This window comes from Pestalotiopsis fici (genome assembly GCF_000516985.1).
Source record: "Pestalotiopsis fici W106-1 unplaced genomic scaffold PFICI_Scf_3, whole genome shotgun sequence".
Classification (NCBI taxonomy): domain Eukaryota; kingdom Fungi; phylum Ascomycota; class Sordariomycetes; order Amphisphaeriales; family Sporocadaceae; genus Pestalotiopsis; species Pestalotiopsis fici.
This window is the reverse complement of record NW_006917093.1, coordinates 3841044-3866973: the sequence shown is the minus strand read 5'-3', so window position 1 is coordinate 3866973 and position 25930 is coordinate 3841044. Positions and strand designations below refer to the sequence as shown.

The window sequence follows — 25930 nt, the reverse complement described above, 5'->3', positions numbered from 1 at the left end:
AAATTAACTTTGAGCACCGTCAGATGCAATATCGCACGTTGTGATTATTTCCCGCTCAACGTGCACCTGCACGAATATCTCTATTTCTTCTTCGACTTGGTCTTGTCCACAACGTCTACCCACTTGGCGTCGATGCCTCTCTTGGCCAGGACGTCGCCTAGGAGTATCTTCCGCTGGTCACCCTGAACCACGACCTCCAGTAAGCCGGGTTTGCCACCCGTCAGTTGACCTGCACTGGCCGAGCCTGCGCACTTCTTCTGCAGCTCGGGCGCAAGCAGCTGTGGATCGATGAAAAAGGGCTCAAGATTCCAGACCTTAGTAATGACCTTGGTGCCCGTTCTCTTTTCGATAGACATGTGAATTTGAGGAGCCGGGCCCGACTTTGGTTTCGGCTCCGATACAGATGGAGTACGAACAATCAGGTGGTAGGGCTGACAAAGTCGTGTGTCTTCCAAGATGCGCTTCTGCAATGCTCCTTTAGCGATACGGCCCGCTGCGATTGCTCGATTGTCTTCTGGAGAAGGGTTGGATCCGAGGATGTCATTGGCAATGAACGGGTCGAGTTTGATGCTGGCAGCCCCTTGACCACCGAGTTCAGGATGTTGCTCGATGTATGTTTTCAACGCCGCCGAGATCTGCTGTGCAGTGTAGAACTCAGTTTTGGAAGCAAGCAATGTCGGTACGAGCTTTGAAGAAGCTCGATAGACTGTTTGAATGTTTATCTTCTGTCCGATAGAGGAGTCGCCCGATGAAGAAGAAGCGCTCGGCTCAGCTTCAGACTGAGTCGTTGTTGTTGGGGTTGTCTTGGGCTTGGGTAGTGTATAAGGTCTGAAGCTAGTCACCTGAACATCGTCAAAATCAATGTCAAGGATGACCGTTTCTCCACCACTGCGGTCCTTTGACTTGAGAAGCTTTTCCTTGTCAAGATGCTTGATGAATTTCTTCATATTCTTCCACGACGTCTTCTTGATGTTGTAATGTTGATTCTGGACACGCAGGTGAGGCTGGATCATGTTGGACATGAGCTGAGAAGGCTGAATGGGGAAGTCAAAGCCATAGCGTGGCCCAGAAGCACTTGCTTTCGCCTTGTGAACGGCAAAAAGAAATGCTTGATGAAATGCATCGTCTACTTCCTTGGTGGTGGGCTCACGTTCCTCGGCTTCTCCGGCAATATCTTCCTTCACGATGCCGTGGCTGCTAACGGCGCTATCGAGTGGTGCACCGCCATCTTCGTTTTGGAAGTCTTCGTCATTTTTAAGACTGACGTCGCCAATGGAAGACGTGACGTCTTGCGTAAGACCCTTCCATCCGTCCACACTCTCTGGTGCTTCTTGCCCACCGTTTCCGATGGGTCTCCAGCTCCAAGCCTCATCGCCAGCCCAATGCAGCCCCTTCACTGCAATGCCTTTCTGCCCCCGAAGATCGTCGCCTAGCTTAGACACATCAAGGTCGCAAGTTCCTACCCAGAGCGGCACCGTATCTCGAGAAATGCCTGCAACGGCAACAACGGCACCTGTGATTGCTCTTGAATCCCATGCTGTGCCTTTTGCCTTTACAAGACCTGGGATCATGAGATCAGAGCCATGGCTCAGCTTCTCTTCCACCACAAATTCTGGCGTGTGTAGAAGAGGAATGATGTTTGGATTCTGCCACAGCGTGTAGACGGTAGGTACCAGCCTCGCTGACTTTCCATACTGGAACCACAGAATCCTCTCGTCCTGAGGGCCGTGGTGTGTCCCGACATAGAGGGTGCCGGAAACTAGGGTATGATTCGGACCGCTGGTGGTGGTGAAGCGGGCACTAGATGTCGACTCGGGCAGCAACGAGTTGCGCAGAGACGACAGAGTCACGGCTGGGGACGCTGCTGCGTCATCACCGGCTGCTGGCTCTTGGGAGGGGACTTGGATTCTGTAGTCCTGAATGATCTGATCGGCAAGTTTTCGGCGATCAGACGTCCTGAGAGGAGACAGGTTTTTTATTTCTGGCCTCTTCTTGAACATTTTGACGTTGCAGACTCACGAACTTGTTCTGCTTCTTAGGCAGCTTTCGTTTCTTTTGGTGATGGAGGGGCGATGAGAATCGTATCCCAACCTTTGCAAAAGGTGGATTACGGTAATTGAGGGGCAATTTCACTACCCAACAGGGCTTAGTGCTCACAGAATTGCCATGGATATAGGTGATTTTTTCTCGACTCTTTTCTTATCCATTTTAGTATAATGACATGCACTATTCGCAAGTCATCACTATTATCACCAGTGAGCTATAATTTATTGCTCTTTATGTAATTCTTTATTTTTATTTTTTGCATGATTAGCTTGAGCCTGCCTAGTATTGTGCTTACAACTACCACCTATTTATGGCTATAATAGCTTTGTGCTAAACATCTTTGCCATCTTATTACTAGCACAGTTTTGCCGCGTATCAGAGCTCGCCAAATCTGTCTTCATATCACTATTTTGACATTGATTTCAAGATTCTAACCAATTGTTTTTGCATTGGTAGGAATTGCTGAAAGGACTGGTGAGAGCAAGGCGAACCTTGACGCTAATAGCGACGATGCTGTTGCTCACCTAAACGGCAAGAGCCAAAGGACGGATTTACAAGTGTGCAAAGCTCGAGGGCCAAATCCAACTTTCTAATCGAGATCTAGGGGGAAATAATTGATTGTATGTGATCCGAAAAAGGTCACGGTGAAGCAGCTAGGTCGGGAGAAAAAGAAAAGAAACTCACATGCGTGGATACTGAATAGAAGCTCAGCAGAAACGTGTTTCATTCTGGCAGAAAGTCACGATATCTCCAGGTACTGTTTAACATTTGAAGGTCGAGGATTTCTCGCAGACGCCATCATTGTAGTACCCTCTCTTCAGTACAAACGCATATGCTTTAAATGACTGGTCAGATCATGGCCAGAGCTTTGGAGCAAGGGTTGAAGGACAAGGGTACATGCTTAGTTTTGTTTAAATTTTTGCTTGAATGGATAATGAAGAAGCTCTGATTGGAGTATCTAAATAAACGAGATGGAGTCATCCAATGACTCAGGAAAATTCATATATATCGGTGTAACTTTTTTGGCAAGACAAAGCCATGCGCGGCGGATACTTGTAACAAAACGAAAAGTCAATAGGAATACTAATACAGGGATCAAATGTTGATAATCATGTTGATGTGCTAAATAGCTTGACTCACTGACTATAAATTGCTGAATCATGTCGCAATAGGTTGGGCTCTATCATGATAATAGCAAATCCATGGTCGATTCATACTACCGAGCTATATCTGCGATCTCGGTGCGGGGCAAGCAAGGTGCTACTGTTGCGCCCTTTGATTTATCAATGACAGGCGCATTTATAGCGGTAAATGCATGCCGAAACACCTCAAATGGATCCATCATATCATGTAAATGTTCTGATCAAGACTTACTGACTCAACTCGGAAGCCGATTTCAGTATTGAATATCTGAATGACTCCAGTGTCTGATATTCAGCCCTCTATATTAATGCTGGTCATAGCAACTCACTCTTTAGGCTGTTAAAACACGGAAACTTCACAACTCTGGAGCGAACCTGATCTGTCTACCCAAAAATGAACGGAGAAACCAGCAGCGAAATCACACCCGTCTTCGGGCAACGGGCTCTACAGCATTTCAGTTTTCAGCCCGGCTACCGTAATTTAAACCACGGCATGTAGACGATACTCTCTGTTCTCTAAAGGTCTCTTGGACTGCCTGCTGACAAGACCAGGCTCATTCGGTGCAACACCGCGCAAGTTGCAAGAACGCGCACGCTATTATCAAACCCAGTTTGAAGAGCGGCCCGACCCATGGCTTCGATACGAGGCGCCCAAGCTGCTGGACGAGAACCGCGCGGCGGCCGCGGGCCTCCTCAACGCCCCCGTGGAGACGGTGGTGCTCGTCTCTAATGCGACTGTGGGCACGAATACCGTATTCCGGAACCTGACGTGGGATGACGACGGCCGGGATGAGATTCTGCATTTTAGCACCGCCTACGGTGCCTGTGCCAAGACGATTGACTATGTGGTCGACTCGAGCGGCGGCAAGGTGACTTCGCGCGAGATTGTGCTTTCGTACCCCTGCGAGGACGAAGAAGTCCTCGACGCCTTCCGGAACGCTGTTTCCCAGTCCCAGACGGAAGGGAAGCGGGCCAGAGTCTGTGTCTTTGACACCGTCTCGAGTCTCCCGGGCGTCAGGTTCCCCTTTGAGTCCATGACCAAGGCTTGCAAGGATCTGGGCATCACTAGCTTCATCGATGGTGCGCAGGGCATTGGGCAGATTCCGATTGATCTGACCGCAGTCGACCCCGATTTCTTTGTCACGAATTGCCACAAGTGGCTTCATGTACCAAGAAGCTGTGCTGTGCTCTACGTACCAGTCAGAAATCAACATCTCATCTCGTCAACGCTGCCAACCTCTCATGGCTACGTTCCAAAGATTGGGACGAGATTCAATCCTCTTCCCCCGCCGGCAGCAGGAAACTCTGCCTTTGTTCACAATTTCCAATTCGTCGGCACTCTCGATACGAGTGCGTACATGTGTATCAAGGATGCAATCGAATGGCGCAAGGAAGTCTTTGGAGGCGAGGAGGAGATCATGAAATATATACAGTGGCTGGCAGCCGAAGGTGGCCGGAGAGCTGCAGAGATACTCGGCACAACCATCATGGAGAACAAGAGTGGCGGGTTGACCAAGTGCGCATTGGTCAACATTGCTCTGCCCATGTGGGTGCGGCCAGCTCCGGGCGCAACCAACGCCCCGGAAGCGTTCACGCCACAACCAGAGGACATTGTCATTTCCTTGGAGGAGTCGCTTGGCGTGGACCGGTGGATGCGAAAGATATTCATGGAAGAGTACAATACTTTCATGCCTTTGTACATTCATCGCCATCGCGTCTGGTTTAGACTATCTGCGCAAGTCTACCTCGATGTGCATGATTTTGAATGGGCAGCAAAGACTATGCTGGAAGTGATCAAGCGAGTCGCCAAGAGAGAGTATGAAACTAAATAAGAGATGTACTCCCTCAAGGCATCATCCAGGCACGATTCACTTCTTTTACTGTCAGCGATTAGAGGTTACATGTTAGAATACAAAGAACACTGTAATAGTCACTATAAGCCATGTGTCCAATCGGCATTCCACTGCAAACGAAAAGACATGAGACAAATGAATCTCAACCCCGCTCCAGGTCAAATATCGTTGCTCACTCATTAGACTCATAAGGAAGAGTCGCTATTTGAAGGTAACCCAAACATCAAACTCATGTCTCCTCACGTTGATATCGCCAGAGCTCGGCTTTGAACCATTTTGGAGTAACCGAGACGTCACTTCCAGCTTGGCAATGCGATCCTTCCACTCATCTCTGCCGCACACCTCATACCACAAGTTCGCCCAACTCTCCACGTTGTGCCGGTATTTATGACTAAACTCGGCAGAGTGATTCTCGCGCAGGAACGGCCCAGCCACCACACTCCCCATTTGCATACCCAGAAGCAGCACGGGACGGCCGGTATCCTTTCTCAACAATCGTAGGCAGCGGTCCACTATTTTCTTCTGGTCTTGGAGCAAGAAGAGATGGAAGACGGCCGTCATGTGGAGAATGGTCACCTGGTCATCCAGTACACGCAGTCGGTCGCCGGGAGCTGCCGAGAGCAGGTCGCCCGGGCACAGGAAGTGGTCCCGAGGCAGTTTCCCGTCGTCGTTGAACAATTTGAAGCCGGCGTCGATGAGGTAAGGCTCAATGTCGCTCGCCCACACGCGCTCAATGGGCGCGCCGTCGTACACGAGCTTCCTCACATCTTGCCCAAAGCAGGTTCCCAGATCCAAGAAAAGGGGTTCTGCCTCGCCCTCTCGGCTCGGCTCCCTCAGGGGGCCCAGGACTTGGTCCGCATACAGTGGATGGAGGGAGAGATCAAAGTCCAGGAAACGCAGGTTGCCAATGCATGGATAGGGACATTTTGTGTAGGCATCATTGCGGCACTCAATAATGTGCGCAATTTGTTGGCCCTGGGGGATGCCGGAGTAGGATTCAAGCAGCTCCGCGACGGCGGCCGGGACCGTCTCGAGGGTTTCCTTGAACACCAACCTATACGTCTTTGGCTGGGGCTCGCTCGGTTCGGCCATCTTTTAGTAGCAGAAATTCAAAACTTGCAGAATTAAAGGCCAGATTTGAATATTTAATCCGGGGCGCCAAGACTGAATGTGAGTCCCTCTTGCGCTTCTGCAGTTGAGGTGATGCTGCTGTTCAAAGGCGTTACCCCAATCGCCGACGGTTTCCGACCGAAACGCCGAACCGGGAGCTCTCCGGCCGGAGACTCTGTCGGTACGTTGGTACATGCAGCGATAGGCACTGGACGCAGTGTGCACACTACTTTTGTATTCGCTCCAGCCATCATCAAATAATATATCCGTCCCCGAAATATTTGGCCTCACAAGAACACGGTAGGATCGTGAAACACGCGCATTCGTTACTCCTCATCATGGCTGAACCGTATAACATGTGGATTGCAGGCCAAGAACGGCCGGGCAAAGCGGAGCTGTAAGGACCCTGTATCGAAGCAACGCACTTGCGACAAAGAACCATTGTTACTGACTGTACTTATAGGCTCCCGGTAGAAGACCCTGCTACGGGCGAGATCTTTGCACAGTAAGACAGAATGAGAATCCCCGCTTCTCTAGTACAAGGCCCATGGACTAAATCAATATATAGATGCCACGCCGCTAGCGCCGAGGACGTGGATGAGACCATCCAGCTGGCCCATCAAGTCTTCAAGTCCGGAGCCTGGTCCAAGACCCCGCGACACGTCCGCGCCGACGTGCTGGAGAGCGCGGCGGCGCTGCTGACGGCCGGCCTCCCCGACCTCATTGCGCTCGAGGTACGGCAGACGGGCCGGGCGGTGCGGGAAATGAACGCACAGGTGCCGTCGCTCGTGCGCTGGTTCAAGTACTACGCGGCGCTGCTGCGCACCGAGGAGCGCGCCGTTCTCCCGACCCAGGGTAAGCTGCACAACTGGGTCGACCGCGTGCCCCTCGGCGTCGTGGTCCAGATCACGCCCTTTAACCACCCTCTACTCATTGCCGTCAAGAAGCTCGCCCCCGCCCTGGCCGCCGGCAACAGCGTCGTCGTCAAGCCGAGCGAGCTCACCCCGCTGACCACGCTGCTGCTCGGACGCTTGCTAAAGCAGGCGGGCCTCCCAGACGGCGTCTTCAACGTGTTGCCCGGCTATGGAGCGACCACGGGCCGCGCGCTGGTCGAGCACCCTCTTGTGCGCAAGGTAGACGTCACTGGCGGCACGGTAGCCGGCCGGGCAATCGGCAGCATCGTCGGTGGTAATCTTGCGAGGTTTACTGCCGAGCTCGGCGGCAAGGCGCCTCTGATTGTCTTTGAGCAAGCAGATGTCAACGTTGCTGTCAATGGTATCGCCTTTGGCTCCTTCATCGCCAGCGGGCAGACCTGTGTGGCCAGCACCCGCATTATTGTAGACAACACGATTCTCGGGCCGCTGCTAGAGAAGCTGACGGCAAAGGCCTCGTCTATCGCTAGACGCATGGGTGCACCGACGAATCCAGAGTCAATGATGGGCCCCGTGATCTCGGCGAAGCAACTCGGGAATATCGAAGCGCTGGTCAAGGAGGCCACTAGCAGTGGCAATGCAAAGGCCTTGACTGGTGGCTCCAGGTTGGGTGGTCTCAGCGAGCTCGACGGGACTGATTTCTCAAAAGGCTACTACTACCCACCGACGGTGCTCGTTTCCACCTCGGAAAAGAGCATATTAAAAACCCGAATCTGGAGAGAAGAGGCATTTGGCCCTGTAATTGTGGTTGTTGCATTTGACACGGAGGATGAGGCAGTCAAGCTGGCAAATGATAGCGAATTTGGCCTCGGTGCTGCAATCTGGACAAAAGATTTGGCCCAAGCCTATCGGGTTTCTGAGCAAATCGACGCTGGTATAGTGTGGGTAAACACGCATCATCGCAACGATCCGAGCAGTCCTTGGGGCGGCGGCAAGTCGTCAAGCGGTGTTGGCAGCGAGAACGGAGTGGATGCCTACAATGAGTACACAACCATGAAGAGCACAATCATCAATTACGCGGCACCCGAGGAGTCTCTGGCAGCGGACGACTGGTTCAAGGAGGGAGCCGGTGCAGTTCGATATGGATAGGATAGGGTCAACAGGAGTATACGATCTCGAAATTAAAAGAGTACAAAGATCGATATGAATTGGTCCTGTGGTGATGAGCAAAGAGCATCTATATTTGTGCATTGTTTTAATATGGTCTATCTCTAGCCACACGCAGGCTCATCGCCAGTTGTAGCTTGTTCGTTGGCAGAAGGACCGCCGTATGCACCTCCGTCAAGAATCACGCCCTCATTATTATCGAGATCATCTTGGACCTTCCGCCACTTTGTCTTTTGGCTTTGACGGCCTTCTAACTCTGCACCCTTACCCTTTGCGTCAAAGACGGGTTTAATGAGACCCCCAAGGAGAGGGTTCCTCGAAAAGGCGCCTCCGTTTTTACCCCTGTTGCCACTGGTCACCTCGAGCACCGGCGCCGATGGAATCTCAACGTCATCCTCTGGACTATCCGGTCGTTCCATAGCTGCAATTTTGCGTACCACTTTGCCCTTGACGATATCAATGCTGACCACCTGTTTCCGTTTCTCGTATTCTGGTCTTGCATTCCACTCCATCTCCCGCATCAACTTTTGTTGTCGCTTGAGCTCACGAGCTCGCTCCTCGGGACTTGCCCACATGCTTGCTCCTGTTACATCAAAGTCGGAAGCCTCATCTCTGACAGTGGTTCGCTGTGCATTTTGGGCCTGGAATCCTAGTAGCCTATCGCGATGTTCCTTTGCTTTCGCCTCGGCCTCACTCAGATTTCCTGTTACCTCTCTTGGCTTGGAGAATGGTGCTGGTTTCTTTGAGACTTCTGCCTTTTTATGCGCTTCCTTGTCGGCTGCCATTCTCTCACGACCGCGCTCTTGCTTCAATTCATGGATCATGGACTGTACTTCGGTAGAGCTGAGGATTGGAGTACCACAGAAGGTACAGGGCCCCAAGCCTTCTTTCAAACAGACAACCTTGCCACACTGAAGACAATTTGGCGCAGCAGCGAGAAGAGGGTGACGTGCGGCAACACAATTGCATTTTCTTGCAGCATCGTCTGTATCCCTGGTTGGATTGGTGGTCATCTCTAGTGCGCGGATGGCAGCGTCCAAGTCAGACAAGGCGGTTGATGCACCATGCATAGCGGTTCCGCCAGAGATGTTGACCTTGGTCTTTGGTGCCGGCGTTGATGACCGAGAGCCTGGGGTGGACTTGGGCTTGGCTCTGGGCGCCTCTGATATCAGGTGACCTGCTGCCGAGGGAGGCAACTTGGGTGGTGGTGGAGTAGCCGATTTGGGCGGCGGCCTTGAGGCTCCAGGAAGTGGAAAAGCATTCGAGCTCGTTCCTGGACTCGGTTTCCGTGAAATATAGTCATCCTGAATATTTTTCTTGCTGTAGGCGGTACCGGGGGTTGGGCCAAGGCTGGCTACCTGTCGAGGTGCAGGTGTATGCAGATTTGCCTTCTTCTTCTTTGGTGCCCTGGCATGCTTGGGCACTGCATCGATATCTGAGTGTGACGGCGACTGTGTCTGCGAATGAGACTGCGAGCGCGATTGTGATGCAGCAGCCTTGGGTTCCTGGCGTCGCGAGTTGAAGGATGATATGAAATCAATGGCGTCAGGAGTGTCACCAAGCAGGTTGCCAAAGTGCTCCACAGCCTCTGCCTTGGATAGAGTGGCTGCGTAGTCCAAGACTTGCTTCAATTCTTCCTCTGGTAAAGGGAGCAACCGTGAAAGTTGCGCGACCGACATTGTCTCGAGAAATTAATACAACTATTGGAAATCACAAAGACGGGTGTTGTGAATTACAAGAAAGGGCGAATGCTGAAGCGTTTACTCAGCTTATGGCGAGTTTAGGCTGAGGTAAAGAGCCCTGCAATTGGTGGACAGTCAAGTGCTGGGGATTGGACTTTGAACGCTGCCAGTCACTCGGCGTCCTGGAAGGGACTGGTTGAGCCTCAATTTACAGGCAGCAGGACCGTCACTTAGCGAGGCAGCTGCCAAACAGAAGCTCCACTAATTTTTCAATTGTAGCGCTCATGGATCTAGCAAACCGGGTGCACAGCCATCAATTGATCAGTATCCAATGGCATGAGTCCCAAACAGCCAATATTATACATCACCCAACAATTCATTGAACGTTCCATCACAAACACCATGTATTTCGAAGCAGCTCTAGGTAATGTATACAGGAACATTAAAGTGGCTGTCAAAAAGTTCAAAGTGTCCGGCGCATCACCAAATATGGCAGTCCACCTTTGTAAAATACCTCTCCTTCAGCCTCCATCCCGAATCGCTGGTAAAAGGGAAGCGCGGAGCTCCGGGCATCACACCAAATAACACGAGCGCCTGTCTTCCTTGCTTCCTCAATTGTATACTGGAGCAGTGCCGACCCAATGCCCTTCCCCTGCCATGATGAATCGGTAGCAAACTTTCGGAAGCGAGCGTCGTCGGCCTTTTGGAAGAGGGAAATGACGCTCACGATGCGCCCATCCATGAAGGTCCCAAAGTGTCGACCCGTTTCGTCCTCCTCCAGCTTCACATAGTCCAAGGGTCGATCAGGCCATAATATCCTGTGCCGTAAGTCGTGGGTATCCGCCGCCGCGATCTCCCGAATTTCCATTGCTCCGGCCCTAGAAGTGTCAAGGTTCGACTGTACCATCATCCGTGATTAAATTCCTGCAGAAAAGTATGTGGCACATTGCAAATACCGCACAACGACAGATATCGCAGATTTCACGTGACAAGCTCCACTTAGAGACATCTGGAAGCCTCAAGCCTAGGGGTGCAGCTGCAACCTTCAAATTACTTGTACCCTTCCCCATGAAAACAGAAAGAGTTGCCATGTATCTCTGGACTAAAAGAATATCGGTAAGACAAAGCCCTTCAGAAACATCGTTTGTTCGTTCGAGACCAAGGCATGGGAAGCTAAACACCGAGGGTATCAGAAAGACGGAGACATTATTTCATAAATACTAGGTAAGTAAACATAGATGGAAGAGTCGAGACTAGGTACGTAGTTCGCCCTTGAGCAGCTCGCATATCTTCTCCACACTCTAAACCCCAACCCCAGGCAGCCTCCAGCACCCCAGTCCACTAATGGGCCACTATCATGAATTGATTCCAGTTGGTTCACTCACAGAATACCCAACCCTATCTGCCAGTTTATCCCCCAAACCGGCAGCTCTATCCTGTCCCCTTACCATATCCATATAGGAACCCCGCCTTTGCCTAGGTTCTACATTATCTTCTAGGTCATACCTTGACCCATCATCTACAGACCGTTTCCGACTTTAGTCAGGTATCTGCTTGTATCACTAATACAAGCTTGGCGGCGTGCATCAAGCTGTCCAATAGGCCTCTTGTCGTTATCCAGACTCTGCTTATGCATAGCAGAGAAGCTCCTTGTTTAGCACCCAGTCACCTTGATCAACCATGCGGCCTCCGCGGATCTCCATTCCCCCGCCTCTGCTATCAAGAGGAGGAGGTGACGCTCGGCTCAGGTTGTCCTCGATCCTGAGGTGTACTACCAACTCGAGCTTCCCCTCATGTCCCGTTGTACTTAAAGCCGCTTCACATCGTCTCCAGACTCGACCCCCAAATTTGACTTTCCAACAACGTCGGTTCATGTCAAGCTCCAACATGTCTGGACTCTCTGTAGATTTGACTGCACCAAACGGCAGGAAGATTACCCTTCCCACCGGCCTGTTTATCAACAATGAATTTGTGAAAGCTACCGGCGGAGGTACCATTGAGTCCATAAACCCTGCGTAAGTCTTGACATACAGATCTGCAATGGCAGATACTTGTGGCTAATATCTCATGATAGCAACGAGGAAGTCATTTGCTCCGTCGAGGCAGCTTCGGCCGAAGACGTTGACAAGGCCGTCAAGGCTGCCAGGGCTGCTTTCAATGCCGAATCATGGGCTGAGCTTCCCGGTACTGAGCGAGGAATCCTCATGAACAAATTGGCCGACTTGATTGAGGCCGACAAGGAGATACTGGCAACGCTCGAGACCTGGGACAACGGCAAGCCCTACAGTGTTGCTATGAGTATAGACGTGGCCGAGGTTATCTCAACTCTTCGATACTACGCCGGCTGGGCCGATAAGATTTGCGGATCGACTATCCCTACGACGTCCAAGAAGTTTGCTTACACTCTCAAGCAGCCCATCGGCGTCTGTGGACAAATTATTCCGTGGAACTTTCCCTTGGCCATGGCTGCTTGGAAACTCGGCCCAGCGCTGGCGGCAGGAAACACTCTAGTGATGAAGCCCGCCGAGCAAACACCACTATCAATCTTGCACCTGGCTAGCTTGGTTCCAAAGGCTGGATTTCCCCCGGGCGTCATCAATATTGTCAACGGCTGGGGCCGAGAAGCTGGCGATGCCCTTGCCAGCCATCTCGACGTTGACAAGATTGCCTTTACGGGCTCCACGGCAACAGGAAAACTTCTCATGAAGACTGCTAGCATTAACATGAAGAATATCACCCTTGAGACGGGAGGCAAGTCGCCCCTGATCGTCTTTAAGGATGCCGACATTGAACAGGCAGCCAAGTGGGCTCACATTGGTATCATGGGCAACTCGGGTCAAATCTGTACAGCCAACTCTCGTCTACTGGTCCAAGAAGATATTCACGACAAGTTCGTCGAGGCTTTCAAAAACGTAATCAAAACCACCAACAAAGTCGGCGACCCCTTTGAGGAGACTACATTCCAGGGCCCACAGATCACCAAAGCTCAGTACGACAAGATCTTGGGTTACGTCGAGAGCGCCAAGTCCGAGGGCGCGACTCTAACCAGCGGAGGTGTCCCATACAAGGGGGTTGGACAGGGCAAGGGCTACTTTATCGAGCCTACGATTTTCACAGACGTCAAGAGCTCCATGAAGATTTACCGTGAGGAGATCTTTGGTCCATTCGTGAGCATTGCACGCTTCAAGACCGAGTCCGAGGCCATTGCCATGGCCAACGACACCACCTACGGTCTTGGCGCCTCCGTATTTACACAGAACATGGAGGTCGGCCACCGCGTGGCCGCAAAGATCCAAAGTGGCATGGTTTGGATCAACTCTTCAAACGATTCCGATTGCCGCGTTCCATTTGGTGGCGTGAAGCAAAGTGGCATCGGCAGAGAATTGGGAGAAGCTGGACTCGCGGCATACACGCAAGAAAAGGCCATTCACGTGAATCTTGGAGAGAGACTGTAAGAGTTGTTAGTAATTAACCTGCACTGTGGAACATGGCAATATTCTTCCAGTGTCGACTAACGGGGAAAGTCTAATGTCGAAGTAAGACCCGTAGCAGGACTCAATACAAGCATTGTTCAAGTAGTTCGACCAATTCAAAGAAAAGAATCATGACAAAGACCAACAATGAGACTTGGTGCTGGGGCCTTTTATCAATACCTCAAACTAAAATGGAGCCACCCGTATGGTCTCTTGTATGGAGGAGCAGACAACAAAGACAGTCATTCTCAGTCTGTCTTCAACAATGTCTTGTTTCAGAGAATTATTGCAACTACCAAGGCAGCCTGGAAAGGAACTACAAATAGGCCGGATCCTCGGATACCATAAGAGCGTTTGATTTTGCCGGGCATCCAATATCAGCAATCTCACTTCAGTGTCGCTTTTGTCACTTCTACCCTTTTCGACGGCTGTCTTTTCTTCTTCTTCGATACAGCCGTGATAAGATTGTGCAAGCAGGTCTTGCCTTTGTTTCCCCTTTCCCGGTTCGTTCTCGTTGATTCTCCTTGTTCGTAACCCGAGAAAAGATGCCTCCTTCCAGCTGCACTCGGATCGTGACGTATTATTCCTGCGGATGCCGCAAGGACAATATCCCCATTTGCCCGGCGCAGTGCTCGCACATGGCCCCGATGCTGTCGGTGCGGCTCATCCCCAACGGGTGCCACTCGCAGCAGGTGACGTTCCAGCGCGCCCAGTTCCAGCAGCGCGCGCCGCCGCGGACCGAGGCGTGTAGCATGCGCAACCCCGAGATGGAGGGCTTTGTCCGGGAAGAGGACACGGCGGGCAGCGAGCCGCACTTTTCCCTCGACGGGTTCGACGGCCTGGGCGAGGTTCTCTCCCAGGTCATCCCCGCCCATGTGGATGGCAACTACGAGGATGAGATCCGCAAGAGATATGTGGCCCTCAGGAACGAGGTGTTGCTGCGGCGCGTTGCGCCCCCCACTCCCTCCCCGACCATCAGTCAGGTTGAGGAACCGATCGTGACCCAGCCCGAGCTCAACTTGTCCCATGATTTCGTTTGCTCCGCGCTCATGGCCAAACGGAATGTTGGGGTGATTGGAGACCACCGCAGACCCACGAATCATGAAGCTGCTGGAGAAGAAGACGACGATAATATTGATAGCGATGAAGATGAGATCCTGCCCTTTCGACCAAGCCATTTCGCTGCCCGTCGATTGGCCCGCACACAAACGCCGCCCAAGCTCTCCATTGCCGATCTGCTAGTGGACTCGACGCCCGATTTTGACGAGGACAAGGTGAGCACTTTTGGTACCACGGCAAACTGGATCAAGAGCCAACGAGGCGAAGACGATATTTCCTTGCCATTTATGCCATTGTCTCTGAGGTTGGTATGATATCCTCTTTTGGTATCAAGAAAGATTGCCGATTGCTTTCTTTCTCTCCCACCGACGCGTAGCGTGAACAATGATTTTGTGGCCCTTTTTTTTGTGTCTACGATTCGTTATGTGTTTGGCTTTATTATTACTCGGAGTCTCGTGATAATCAAAGAGCAGTACCATTATGGGTAGGGTCTTAAAAATATTTTGCTGCCCATAGAATTTGTGTGTCGATAATTTGGAGACTATCATCTGTGAATCACAGCGGGTCTCAAGCATAATACACTTTAAAATTTTCTCACCACGTTGACGGCTTTGATCTTGTGAACATGATTTATTACGCAGTACTCTATTTGTTCTCAGAGTAACAGTTGTGTAGTCGAGGTGCATAGTGACATCTAGACGGTCTAGACAACTCGGCCGGCAATTTGACCCCAAGATCTTTTCCATTTGCATCTTACTATCAGCCTGGCACTCGAATTACCTCCGAGTATACTAGTAAAAATGAACGCAAATTCTTGTAATGATTGGCTCCATTGGTGGCGCTTTTACCTGCTCCCAGCACTCATCACAACAACCGTCTGCCTGTCTCTGCAGACTTGCAGCAAAACACACGCCTCACTCCTCTTCCGAAGCCTCTGAATCGACATCCATGGGACCTGTAGCATCTTCGTTCGAAGATTCGTCCGACGAAACCAGCAGACCAGCATCACGATCCTTCTTCCTCGGGCACTAGCCGAGAGGCTCCAGTCGGTGCTTCCACCAGGTGTTGTCGGGGCCGTACTCCTTGTAGAGCGCCTTTTCGAGGCTCTTCCACGTCTCGTGCGTGTGCGTGCGTTCGCGGTCGTACTTTTGGAACCACTCGCTCGAGTGGATTCGCTCGAGGGCCGCGAGCTCGCGCGCATTGGCCGCTTCCCATTTGTCCTCGGCGTCGGTGACTCGCGCTTCGGCGACTGGGAGCTTCTGTTGGACTCGGTAGATCTCGCGTCGGGCGGCGGCCAGTCTGTCTCGCGCATCTCGGCGTAGGTTCGTCAGCTCTTCCATGTCCAGTCCTTGCTCGTCCAGATTCTCAAAGGATTCAACGTCTTGGGCAGCTTTGGCGGCAGACTGTCGGGCCTTCTCAATCGCGCTTTCATGCCTGGCTTTCTCCCTCAGAAACCTTGTCCTCGTGCCCTTGGTAGATGAAATGGCCTTCTTGGCCATGTCGAGTTCGTCGAGATCATCCTGCCACTGTTGGATCTTTTGTTGCTTCTCACGGAACGGCCTCATGAGCTCATCAATGGTCTCGTCCAAATCGTCCCAATCTTCCCAATTTTGGCCTTTATACAGCATATGCTGTAGGTGCAATACTTGGGGCGGCTTGATCTCCTGACCTTTTTCAAGAGCCGCGTCGATGGCATCGCACCAGTCTTCGACGTGGTGGATGAGGTGCTCATTATCGCAATTCTGGACCGCCATCTCGTAGTCCTTGTAAACCTTGGTCTGCTTCCAGGTCTGATACCATGACGGACATCGGCCGATCATCTCCTTCATGAAGACCTTGCGGAGATGCGTCAATTCGTATTCGCGCATGGCGCGCCAGTAGTTCTGCTCCAGACCAATTCGACCGCGTTTCTTTGCCTGAGAATTACCCGGAGATGCTGTAGAAGTAGAGGACTTGTTGCCGGACCTTGATGAAGCTGCTTGTGCATAGTTTCCATCCAAATCTTTATGACCCCTTCCATCATCATCGACGTTGTCATCGGGGATCCACACGGCATAGTCTTCGACCTGCGGCTCCTGTGGCCGATGATTCCCCTCGTGGAGCAGGGCCGGCATATCACAAGCAAGGTACACGGGAAGGCAGGAAACAGAGTCCCAGTCCAAGATGCCGGTGAGCTGTCCAGTCTCGACGTTGACCAGTATGTTGTCCGTTGAGAGGTTGTCGTGCCATAGCATTGTTTGCTCTGCATGTTGATGGCTGCCCAAATATTTCTGGATTTCTTCGTCGGCATCCAGTCGAGGTATTACCCATTTGTGGAAGTTCTCGCGAGTAGTAACCTGCGGTTCAGTATGTTTTCGGCCGCCGGGTGTGCGTTTATCACCCTTGTCCACCACTTGAGGAGGCGCCAGTACAGAACTTGTACGTAGAAACACGCTGTCTTCAGTGTTCACAGGTTCATGGGAGTAGCCTCGCCGTGCATGCGTCTCTGAAGTGGGTTGAGATCCTGCTACAGGAGTGGATCTTTCCTTCAAAGATATATAAGCAGGTTCTCGTTGATGATTGAACGAGTCCATGTTTGAATCCGTTAGTTCTTCAAATACGTCCCCCTTTGGAGACATAAAGGCTGTGCTATCTGCTGAAGATTTGTGTCCGTGGTGGGTTTCAAAGTTGTCTTGTTCACCCCCTTCTGATGGGATAGAGCTTCCACCTCGAACTGTGAGTCTGGAGTCATTAACAACAACAGGACGGCCGATGGCCGAAATTGTATGGCCATTTTCGTCGTCATCTCCCTGGTCGGTAGGGAACAAACGGTCATGGAGCTGCCATAGTCTCGACTTGACCCCGCTCATATGAATTAGACGCCATATACGCTCACGTTCCTTTGGCGGACCATGTTGAATAGCAGGGAATCGAAGCCAGAGATGTTCGGAAGCTAGGTTTAGCCTGCGGTGGAACCACTCCTTGCTTGAGGAGAATGGTCCTTGGTTCGGTTCGATCTCTGCACCTCTGTCCCAGAAAAACCTCATGGAAGCAATCTTGCCAACTTGGTAACGTCTGCCGCGGCCAGGGAGGGGTGCGGGGTAGATGTTCCCTATCTGTTTGAACCGACTTCTGTATACACACTCAGAATATTGCGCCAGGGTTTTCATGATGAGCTCCTTGGCTTCCAGTGTTATGTCCCGCCAGCACGAAGATAAGGGAGTACCCTCAAGTCGCTTCATGAGGATCCACTCACAGCCAATTGGGTTGTTGGCTGAAGAGCTGTAGGCAATCACCTCGGGCAGCAGACCGCGCAAGGTTGTGTTGGCTGCGGTCCAGCGAATGGTTGCCACTTCGCTTTCAGTCTTGGTGCGTGGGCAGACGGGCATGGTAATTTTCATCACATAACCTTCGTCTCCGCAGTCGACAGAGTAGAATTTGTTATAGGGTCCGTTCCACATGTGCTTGACTTGGTATTCTTCTTCTGAACCGAGGGCCTTTTTCAGTACACTGACGATCGATCCGATGGAAGGAATTCGTTCCCATTTGGCAATGGCATCGTAACCACAAATAGTCCATCTGATGCCGATCTTGGAGTATTTGACCGGATATGAAATTGCTTCTTTCGTGACTGCTGACTTGGGAGCAACTGACTGCGGCGTGACGAGATTTGCTATGGGTATGGTGGCGGAGCTTTGAGATGTTTCATACTTGTAGTCTGCTCCGTGGCCATCAGGTTGAGATTGATCATCGTGCTCCAACCCAAAGAGTTCATCAATGGTTGTATCTCTTGCAATCATTGGATCGAGAGTATTGTGTAGGTTTTGTAGATTGAAGCTGCGACTACCACTGTCACTGGTCGCCATCTGCGTGTCACCTTCGTGGAGTGATCTGCACAGTTCGGACGGAGAGGGACGCATTGGTAATATTGGAGAATTAGATTCGAAATTCGAGGTTGTAATTTCATCCTTTGAATCGTTGCCTTGGGTCGGGGAATATGCCGAGTCAAGCTTGTCTATGTCCAATATCAGCAAGATCAAAGAATCCCAGAATAGTTGTGAGTGCCATACCATGGTTCTGGGTATCTAGGATACCATTATCATTGACGATGTGGACATATGCTTGTAAGGAAGGAGGGGTGCTGTTATGCATTGGCGGGTCCGCAACTTCCGGGCTGGCCGGAGGATGCATCTTAATGCCCGGCCCGGGGCTTCGGAGTTCCGGGCCGGTGCTCAGAGGGCCAAGCCCGGCAGGATAGGAAGGCCCCCACGGACGGTCTTCTTGAGAATCCCTCTTGATGTCCTTCCCCGAGTGATTCATATCCTGATAGATGTCTACCATCTGTGTATCCTCTGACACTGGACGGTCAGAGGATACCGGATTCGTAGGGGGAACAGAGTCCATTGTCAGCTCAAATGACATCTGGATGGTATCCCAGATGACATAGAAGGACTATGGGACGGTATTGGGTTGATTGGGCCGGAACAAGATTGGGAGTGGTTGTGCTGAGACGAAAACGAAAAGAAAATTTGATGCAATGGGACGGAACCAGGAATGCACCATAATGTGATGTTTGCAATGAGACGGAAGTTGGGAAAGAGCCAAAGTTGGGTGGATCACAATGAAGCAGAAATTGACGTTCAAGTCAAAGTTGGAAGCCATGGGGTGTGAGACGAAGGAATAGGAAATGAAGGAACTGATTGGTGACGATGAGTGTGAGTCAGATTCAATGCCCAGACCAAAGTCGACGACGACGACGACGACAAAATGGGAACAGAAGAGAAGGGCTCCGATGAACTAAAAGTCATAACTGACATGATGAAGGCGTCACATCACGGGACGGAAGCTTTGTAAAGTATGAGAGACACTAAATTATGGTCTTTGCTACCGAATGCCTACAAGACCACATGCATTACAGATTATAAAATATCGATAGCCAATGCATATTAGTCTTGGACAAACATCTACCATGTTCACCAACCAACAAGAGATCACTTGCCATGCACAAGTCTGTTTGTCAGAACCAGAGACGTGAACCGGTTCTCACGAGCAATATCTAGTAAAGACACTACAGAGTATATGTATGATATCTAGAAAATAGGCTACCAATGCATACGATATCTCTTGATAAACCCTATGTCTCCAAATATCGCGCTGACAGGATCAGAACATGCCTAGAGTGATGAATGGTTCCATCAACAGTACAGGTATACGTAGCGGACAGCACACTCATGAGTACTCACTTCCATAATAATCACCCTAGCACCCAGGTCCCTGGATAAGGCAATTTATTTGAATATTTCGATTCGAATGGGTATCCTGTAGCTACGAGATTTTCAAGTTAGGTGGTACCAAGATGGTCGTATTCCATACTGCTCGACTCTCATTTCTGATGGCATTGTGCTCAAACTGCCAAGCCATCAAAGCACACTGAGCACGTCTCATTTTGAAAAAAGGTACGCTTGAGCCATGACCCCCATCCTCATGGAGTCAGATATTGTTAACTCGTAATAGAACTTCATGAAGAGAGAATAAATCGGGCGGAATCATCGTATTCACACACATACACAGGCTCAATATGTAGACAAGAGAAGATGATGGTATCGTATCTGTTCGTCATATCATACAACTAACTCGCATTGCTCAAAGTCCAAAGTCTATGTCTCTTTCCTCCGAGTCAAGGTCAAGTCAAGCCCCATGTTCACAAAGCCCTATTTTAATTTGACCATTGAGAAAACATCTTGATCCAATCAAGTCATCCGCTGGTCAGTAAATTACCCTTTTGCAACGCCTGCCACATCTATCATCTGGAAAATCGCTTATTTGCCAGGGTTGGAGGCGACAAAGGCAACACCCTTCTCAATGTTCTTCTTCAGGTCAGCCAGGCAGGCCTCGACGAGCTTCTCCTCGTTGGCGTCAACCTTGCCGATGGGCAGGATCTTCTCAACACCGCTGGGGCCGAGCTCGACCTTGGAGGCGAAGAACTCGATACCCTGGTCCTTGTACAGAGGGCTGTCGACGAAAGCGGGCTCAACAACGCCCTTCTCACCCTGGGCAGCGCGCAGGACGGAGTCGGCCATGCGGGCACCAGCCATGGCCATGGAGAGAGTGGCGGAACCAGCACCGTCCTTGGCCTTGACAACCTCGTCACCACCGAACTGGACACGGTTGACGAGCTCAGCGTTGGAGCTCAGCTCGGGGTGGCTGCTCTGGCTGAAGAGAGGGACAATGGTGACACCGGAGTGACCACCAACAACGGTGATCTTCTCATCGGCGGGGTCGGTACCCTTGAGCTCGCTGACGAAGCGGGAGGCACGGACAACGTCAAGGGTGGTGACACCGAAGAGACGCTTGGGGTTGTAGACACCGCGGGCCTTGAAGACCTCGGCGCAGATGGGGACAGTCGAGTTGACGGGGTTGGAGATGATGAGGAGGTTGGCCTCGGGGGCGGACTCGGCAGCGGCCTTGGCGAGGTCGCGGACGATGGAGGCGTTGGTGTTGAAGAGATCGTCACGGGTCATGCCGGGCTTACGGGGGACACCAGCGGGGATGAGGACGACATCGGCACCCTTGAGAGCGGCGGCGAGGCCGGTAGGGGTGGGATCGTAGCCAGTGACGGTGGACTTGGTGTTGACGTGCGAAATGTCAGCAGCGACACCTGTTTAGGGCAGAGCAGTCAGTAAGGAAGAGCCACGACAAAGTGGTAGTGGCCAGGCACGCGAAGCCACGAGAAACCCTGATTGACGAGCAACAAGGTTTACGTTTCAACGGCGCAAGGGGACATGACATGGTAACTTACCGGGTCCGCCGCGGATATCGTACAGGGCAAGCTCAGTAACTCTGGGGTTCAGCTTGAGCAGCAGGGACAGAGGCTGTCCAATACCACCAGCGGCACCGAGAACGGTAACCTTGGAGAGCTGTATTGGAATTGATCAAGTCAGCTTAAGAGTTCAGATAAATTGGGACTCGGGAATAGCCTCAGTCGCAATATCTGGACATGAGTCCCGAGATGGGTTTGACGAAGAGCCCATCCAATAAAGCAGGTGAACTCACATCTCTAGCCGAGGCGGAGAAAGCACGGCGCTGGATAGCGCCAAAGGCCATGCGAGCGGCAGCCATTGTGAATGATGTTTTTTCTGGGGGATATGAAATAGAGAAGGGAAAAAAGGGACTCGGCGAAATGGGGCTTGTGAGGCGCTGTGAAGGAGGAAAATGGAAAGAAGTGAGAAATTGAAGTGTCAATTGACTTCCTGCACGTTTTCCCGAGCTCAAAGGAAGCACGGACAGTCCAGAGAAAAAGTTACGTTGACCCGGCAGAGCTGCTTGGCAGTCCCCCCAAAGCATTCTTTGCCCTAGTCCTCTTGAGGTCTAGCGTGATTCGGGTCGCGGGTTCGGCCGATTTTCGGGGGACGAAGCTGATGGGTTCTGCACCCAGAAAATATCGCAATTGATGGGGTTTGAATCTCTCGTCCACATGATGGAATCCACCTTTCTCGCTCTTGTTGACACCATCTTATGAGCCTCGTATGGAAGGACAGACTGTTCTTTACCAACATTTCTTGACATTTTGGAAATCAAACGCCCATGGTAGGTTATTCTGTCATGACAGCATCGGGAAGCAAGCGAATGAGAACTCGCCTGGTTTCCAAATAGTGAACAATCAACCCATGGCGGCTGGCTTAAGGTCGACAGTACAGTAAAAATGCAGTGCTGCTGAGATGGCAGATGCATCACGTCAAGAGCCGCGGTCTCTGCAAACTTGGCGACCTTCATACGTAAGGTAGTATTCACAGAGAGGTTCCACAGTTACCTTACCTAGCATTGCCTTCTTATGCGCACCAATATAAACATGACATGCCCCCATGAAAACAGCTGAGCCGGATACCTAGCCAGTCACTGCATCCGTGCCACCGATGTGCTCCGTTGAGCCGTAGACCCACCTACCTTTGTACAAGAGTATAGCATTTCCCCTTGACATACCTAGGTAAATAAGCACCTGCATATCTATCTAGTTTCACCTTGCAAACTCAAATTTAATCTTTTTGAAGGAGCAGTGTCTATACTGGGAAGACTGAGCATCAATATTTTGATTGGTTGGCAAATCTGTTTAGAAATGCGTTAGCGGGCGTTGGCTCGAAATATGCACCTTATATTGATGCTACCTAGTAAGGAAAACGCACATCTTTCACTTGACTGATGATGGCGTACTTCGAAACTGTCGAATTGTCCAAGTCAGCGAAATGGGGGGATTTGCGCCACAGTTTATCATAGTTCCGTGCCATCTAGGTCATTTGATTTTACTTACTATTCTTATTGCACTCGTATAAGCATGCTATAAAATTGTACAATCGTGTTCTTTGCACAAATTAAAACCCGTCCTAAACCATGCGAAATTCTTTGACTTGCACAATAATCTCAATTTGCACTATTGAGAAAATAGCAACAGTCGAGGTTCTCGCAGCGATACTTGAGAAACTGTACACAATTGGTTGTGACACAAACTGCTCTGACCGACTATTCATTGGCAAATTTAGAAAAGTGGTGTAACAATTGATCTCCCCATTGAACAAAAAGCAGAGCGCCACTAGCTTTTGCTACGTCTTGCTTTTACATCTCCTCACGATAACATCTTCCCCAATCGTTGTATAGGTGAAGAAACATGCGGGGACGCACGCCTACCATCCAGCCTGCCTGGCGGCTTAATGATTCGCCACGACCACGGCGTTGACGCCCTGTTTTGCATACTCCAAAACGCAGACTCCCTGCATTTGCAATGGGTCTTGGACGCAGGAATCGTATACCGCGTTGCCGTGGTCAAAAAACACAGTTGCAATTCGCGAGGTCTTGCGGGGCATGCATAACGCCTTGCCTCTGCAGCAAGTCTATATAGTGAGAAGAAAAAGCAATAGCCGGTAATCAGAGAAGAATTGAAAAGCTTGTCAAAAGCCTTTCTGGTTCAAAGCTGAATATCAACATGTCTGGGAATAGCACCACTTTCAGAGGTCTGTGGGATGAAAATCCCTTTGATTCGATTCCACTTCCCTTCAAATCATTGCTGCCTGTCCAGATTATTGCAGCATCTGTGGCCGCCGTCTTGTAAGTTACTAAATCTTTCACGTTTGCCCAGGCCTTGCTCAAGCAACCAACCGTATTCCAGATACCGAATATTCTTTTCGCCAATTCGCCACATTCCCGGTCCCTTCCTGGCCAAGTTTACTCGGCTATGGCATATTCACGCAATCTTGGCCGGGAAACAGAACTTGAGGCTGCTCGAGCTTCACAAGAAGCACGGTCACTTTGTCCGCATCTCCCACGATGAAGTCAGCATCACTCATCCCAACGCCGTCAAGGCGCTCTACCTGACCCCCATACCAAAGGTGTGTTTCGCATGCTCCTGCCTCCGAGGTGGGCTGGAAGAAAAAGAAACGATAAAAATGACTGACAGTTTGGCCGTCATGGTTGCAGGGAAACTGGTATCGTGCCTTTGTGTTTCCTGATTGGCGATTCCCGCTTTCCATGGCGATACAAGATCCACGGGAAAAGGCCGACTTCTTGAGATACCTTTCGAATGCAGGTTTCTCTCTCACCAACATTCTCCAACGCGAAAGAGACATGGACGAGCAGATTGAATTGCTAAAAGGCTGGATGGACAAGTAAAAACGCCTCTCATCTCTCTCCTCGATTCCCTCATGGTACTCTAGCAGTTTTGCTTACTCCAAACAACACCTACTAGATATTCCGCAGAAAAGAAACCCATGCACCTGGACAAGTTTCTAACCTATACCGCCTTTGACCTGGTGGGCGTGGTTACCTTTTCCAAGCCATTTGGTTTCATCCGGCAAGGCATCGACGTCGGCGACGCCATTCTCTCAGCCATGCGTCTGCAGGTGTACCTATGCACTGTCGGGTTTTATCCCTGGGTGTCGTACCTTTTGAGCAACCCGTTTGTGACCTGGACCGAGCTGATGCCCGTCGGTCTGTTGGCACTCAAGTCGGCCAGGGCGCTGGAGCAGCGCCGAAAGAATCTTGACGCCCAGTTCGACATGTGCAGTCACTGGTACAAGGGTCTAGATAAAGCTAAGAGGGACGGGTATACCAGGTTCTCTGAGAGAAGTGTCCTGGCGGCTGCCGTGTCCAATGTTGGGGCAGGAACGGGTGAGTTCGGCTTTCCTTGAATATTTTGGCAGTGAATGACGCTGAAGTTTCAACAGAAACGGTCTCCTGTGGTTTACAGTCCACTATCTATCATCTTTTACGTCGACCGGCAGAATGGCAGCGCATCAAGGACGAGATTGATCACGCGTGCAAGGAAGGTCGATGTCAAACCCACATTGTTTCCTACGAAGATGCATCTAGGCTCCCGAGACTAGAGGCTGCAATCAAGGAAGCGTTGCGCATTCTTCCTCCCGTCCCGAGTAAGTACAAAGATTTGTTCTGATATCAAGGTCTTCTTATTAATACGTTTTGGCAGTGGGCCTGCAACGACTCGCACCCGATGGAGGCGTCACGATTGGAGGCACGCATTTTCCAAAAGGAACGACACTTTCAGTGAGCCCAGCGGTGAGATCCCTGACCTGAAACACAGATCTATACACTTCTTGGGATATGTACTGAGATTCGTCAAGGTTATACATCTTTCAAAGGAAATTTGGGGCCCAGACGCCGAAGAATACAACCCCGATCGTTGGTTCTCGCCTGATATCGCCAAGAAAGAGAAATATTTCATGCCGGTAACTATTTTTCATCTGACCAGGTTATGACCTGTGCTGATTAATAGCAGTGGAGCGCAGGATGGGCATCGTGTCCAGGCCAGAATTTTGCCAAAGTACAATTGTTCAAAATCATAGCAACGTGAGTTGGCCCGAGTGCATCGATACATGACAGTGTCTTTGACTTGCTAAACTTATCTAATCTAGGATCGTGCGAGATTATGACTTGGAATTTGTCAACCCAGACAAGGAGTGGGAATGGGCGGCATATTTCACTGTGCTTCCACATGACTGGCCAGTGCATCTCACTAAAACCAAGGCTCCTGTAGGAGGCAGTTGATATTGAACATCCCGAGTCAAATTATCTTGGAAGCGAACTCTTTTGGGATGAAATCTGCTTCACGTTTTGAGTGTACACGGTCGATATCAAGGATTGTAAACATGAAAGAGTAGGGTCAGCACTGAGTATAGATAGGTATACGCCACCGGCAATGTAATGATATGTGTTCTGTAATCGAGTAAACAAACCACAACGAAATGACCACTTATTCTGAAAATGAAACCAAGATTTTTGCATTGATCCGAGTTGAAATGAATGAAGTAATTGGCCTTTGTAATCCCGTGTTTGAGAAATCAGAGCTCTTGGGGCTCGGATCTGCTCAACGTGTTAAAACAAACAAACAAACTCCCCAGGGTATCCTCGAATTCCTTGCTTTGTGACCTCGTAGTCTCATCATAGTGTCCTCTAGCATTGCAAAAAGTGACATCGCTCCGTTTCTCGTATCTGGCATCGTTTCTTCTCATTCAAAGTTTGGGCTGAGATTGGTTGAACATATCC

The 25930-nt window shown here is 50.7% G+C and overlaps 11 protein-coding genes across 11 annotated transcripts; 5 read left to right on the top strand and 6 right to left on the bottom strand.

The window, feature by feature from the left end:
• Positions 1-80: 80 nt before the first annotated feature.
• Positions 81-2000, bottom strand: PFICI_05307 (uncharacterized protein; the record flags this gene model as incomplete). Its single annotated transcript, XM_007833888.1, has 1 exon — positions 81-2000. One exon carries the CDS (start codon positions 1998-2000, stop codon positions 81-83), a length of 1920 nt encoding a protein of 639 aa, XP_007832079.1.
• A 1582-nt stretch (positions 2001-3582) lies between these two features.
• PFICI_05306 (uncharacterized protein) lies at positions 3583-5020 on the top strand (the record flags this gene model as incomplete). Its single annotated transcript, XM_007833887.1, has 2 exons — positions 3583-3664; positions 3741-5020. The coding sequence occupies 2 exons, from the start codon at positions 3583-3585 to the stop codon at positions 5018-5020; spliced, it is 1362 nt and encodes a 453-aa protein (XP_007832078.1).
• A 222-nt stretch (positions 5021-5242) lies between these two features.
• PFICI_05305 (uncharacterized protein) lies at positions 5243-6133 on the bottom strand (the record flags this gene model as incomplete). The annotated part of the gene is made up of 1 exon (XM_007833886.1): positions 5243-6133. One exon carries the CDS (start codon positions 6131-6133, stop codon positions 5243-5245), a length of 891 nt encoding a protein of 296 aa, XP_007832077.1.
• A 356-nt stretch (positions 6134-6489) lies between these two features.
• PFICI_05304 (uncharacterized protein) lies at positions 6490-8172 on the top strand (the record flags this gene model as incomplete). Its single annotated transcript, XM_007833885.1, has 3 exons — positions 6490-6548; positions 6615-6656; positions 6720-8172. 3 exons carry the CDS (start codon positions 6490-6492, stop codon positions 8170-8172), a joined length of 1554 nt encoding a protein of 517 aa, XP_007832076.1.
• Positions 8173-8294: 122 nt separating this feature from the next.
• On the bottom strand, positions 8295-9869 carry PFICI_05303 (uncharacterized protein; the record flags this gene model as incomplete). The annotated part of the gene is made up of 1 exon (XM_007833884.1): positions 8295-9869. One exon carries the CDS (start codon positions 9867-9869, stop codon positions 8295-8297), a length of 1575 nt encoding a protein of 524 aa, XP_007832075.1.
• Positions 9870-10335: 466 nt separating this feature from the next.
• Positions 10336-10740, bottom strand: PFICI_05302 (uncharacterized protein; the record flags this gene model as incomplete). Its single annotated transcript, XM_007833883.1, has 1 exon — positions 10336-10740. The coding sequence occupies one exon, from the start codon at positions 10738-10740 to the stop codon at positions 10336-10338; it is 405 nt and encodes a 134-aa protein (XP_007832074.1).
• Positions 10741-11759: 1019 nt separating this feature from the next.
• PFICI_05301 (Aldehyde dehydrogenase) lies at positions 11760-13327 on the top strand (the record flags this gene model as incomplete). The annotated part of the gene is made up of 2 exons (XM_007833882.1): positions 11760-11887; positions 11947-13327. The coding sequence occupies 2 exons, from the start codon at positions 11760-11762 to the stop codon at positions 13325-13327; spliced, it is 1509 nt and encodes a 502-aa protein (XP_007832073.1).
• A 665-nt stretch (positions 13328-13992) lies between these two features.
• PFICI_05300 (uncharacterized protein) lies at positions 13993-14718 on the top strand (the record flags this gene model as incomplete). Its single annotated transcript, XM_007833881.1, has 1 exon — positions 13993-14718. One exon carries the CDS (start codon positions 13993-13995, stop codon positions 14716-14718), a length of 726 nt encoding a protein of 241 aa, XP_007832072.1.
• A 714-nt stretch (positions 14719-15432) lies between these two features.
• PFICI_05299 (uncharacterized protein) lies at positions 15433-18787 on the bottom strand (the record flags this gene model as incomplete). The annotated part of the gene is made up of 2 exons (XM_007833880.1): positions 15433-18398; positions 18454-18787. The coding sequence occupies 2 exons, from the start codon at positions 18785-18787 to the stop codon at positions 15433-15435; spliced, it is 3300 nt and encodes a 1099-aa protein (XP_007832071.1).
• Positions 18788-20202: 1415 nt separating this feature from the next.
• PFICI_05298 (Malate dehydrogenase) lies at positions 20203-21502 on the bottom strand (the record flags this gene model as incomplete). Its single annotated transcript, XM_007833879.1, has 3 exons — positions 20203-21041; positions 21183-21300; positions 21437-21502. 3 exons carry the CDS (start codon positions 21500-21502, stop codon positions 20203-20205), a joined length of 1023 nt encoding a protein of 340 aa, XP_007832070.1.
• Positions 21503-23357: 1855 nt separating this feature from the next.
• PFICI_05297 (uncharacterized protein) lies at positions 23358-25432 on the top strand (the record flags this gene model as incomplete). Its single annotated transcript, XM_007833878.1, has 9 exons — positions 23358-23479; positions 23541-23760; positions 23849-24036; positions 24117-24538; positions 24595-24798; positions 24855-24943; positions 25009-25113; positions 25164-25234; positions 25300-25432. 9 exons carry the CDS (start codon positions 23358-23360, stop codon positions 25430-25432), a joined length of 1554 nt encoding a protein of 517 aa, XP_007832069.1.
• Positions 25433-25930: the final 498 nt, after the last annotated feature.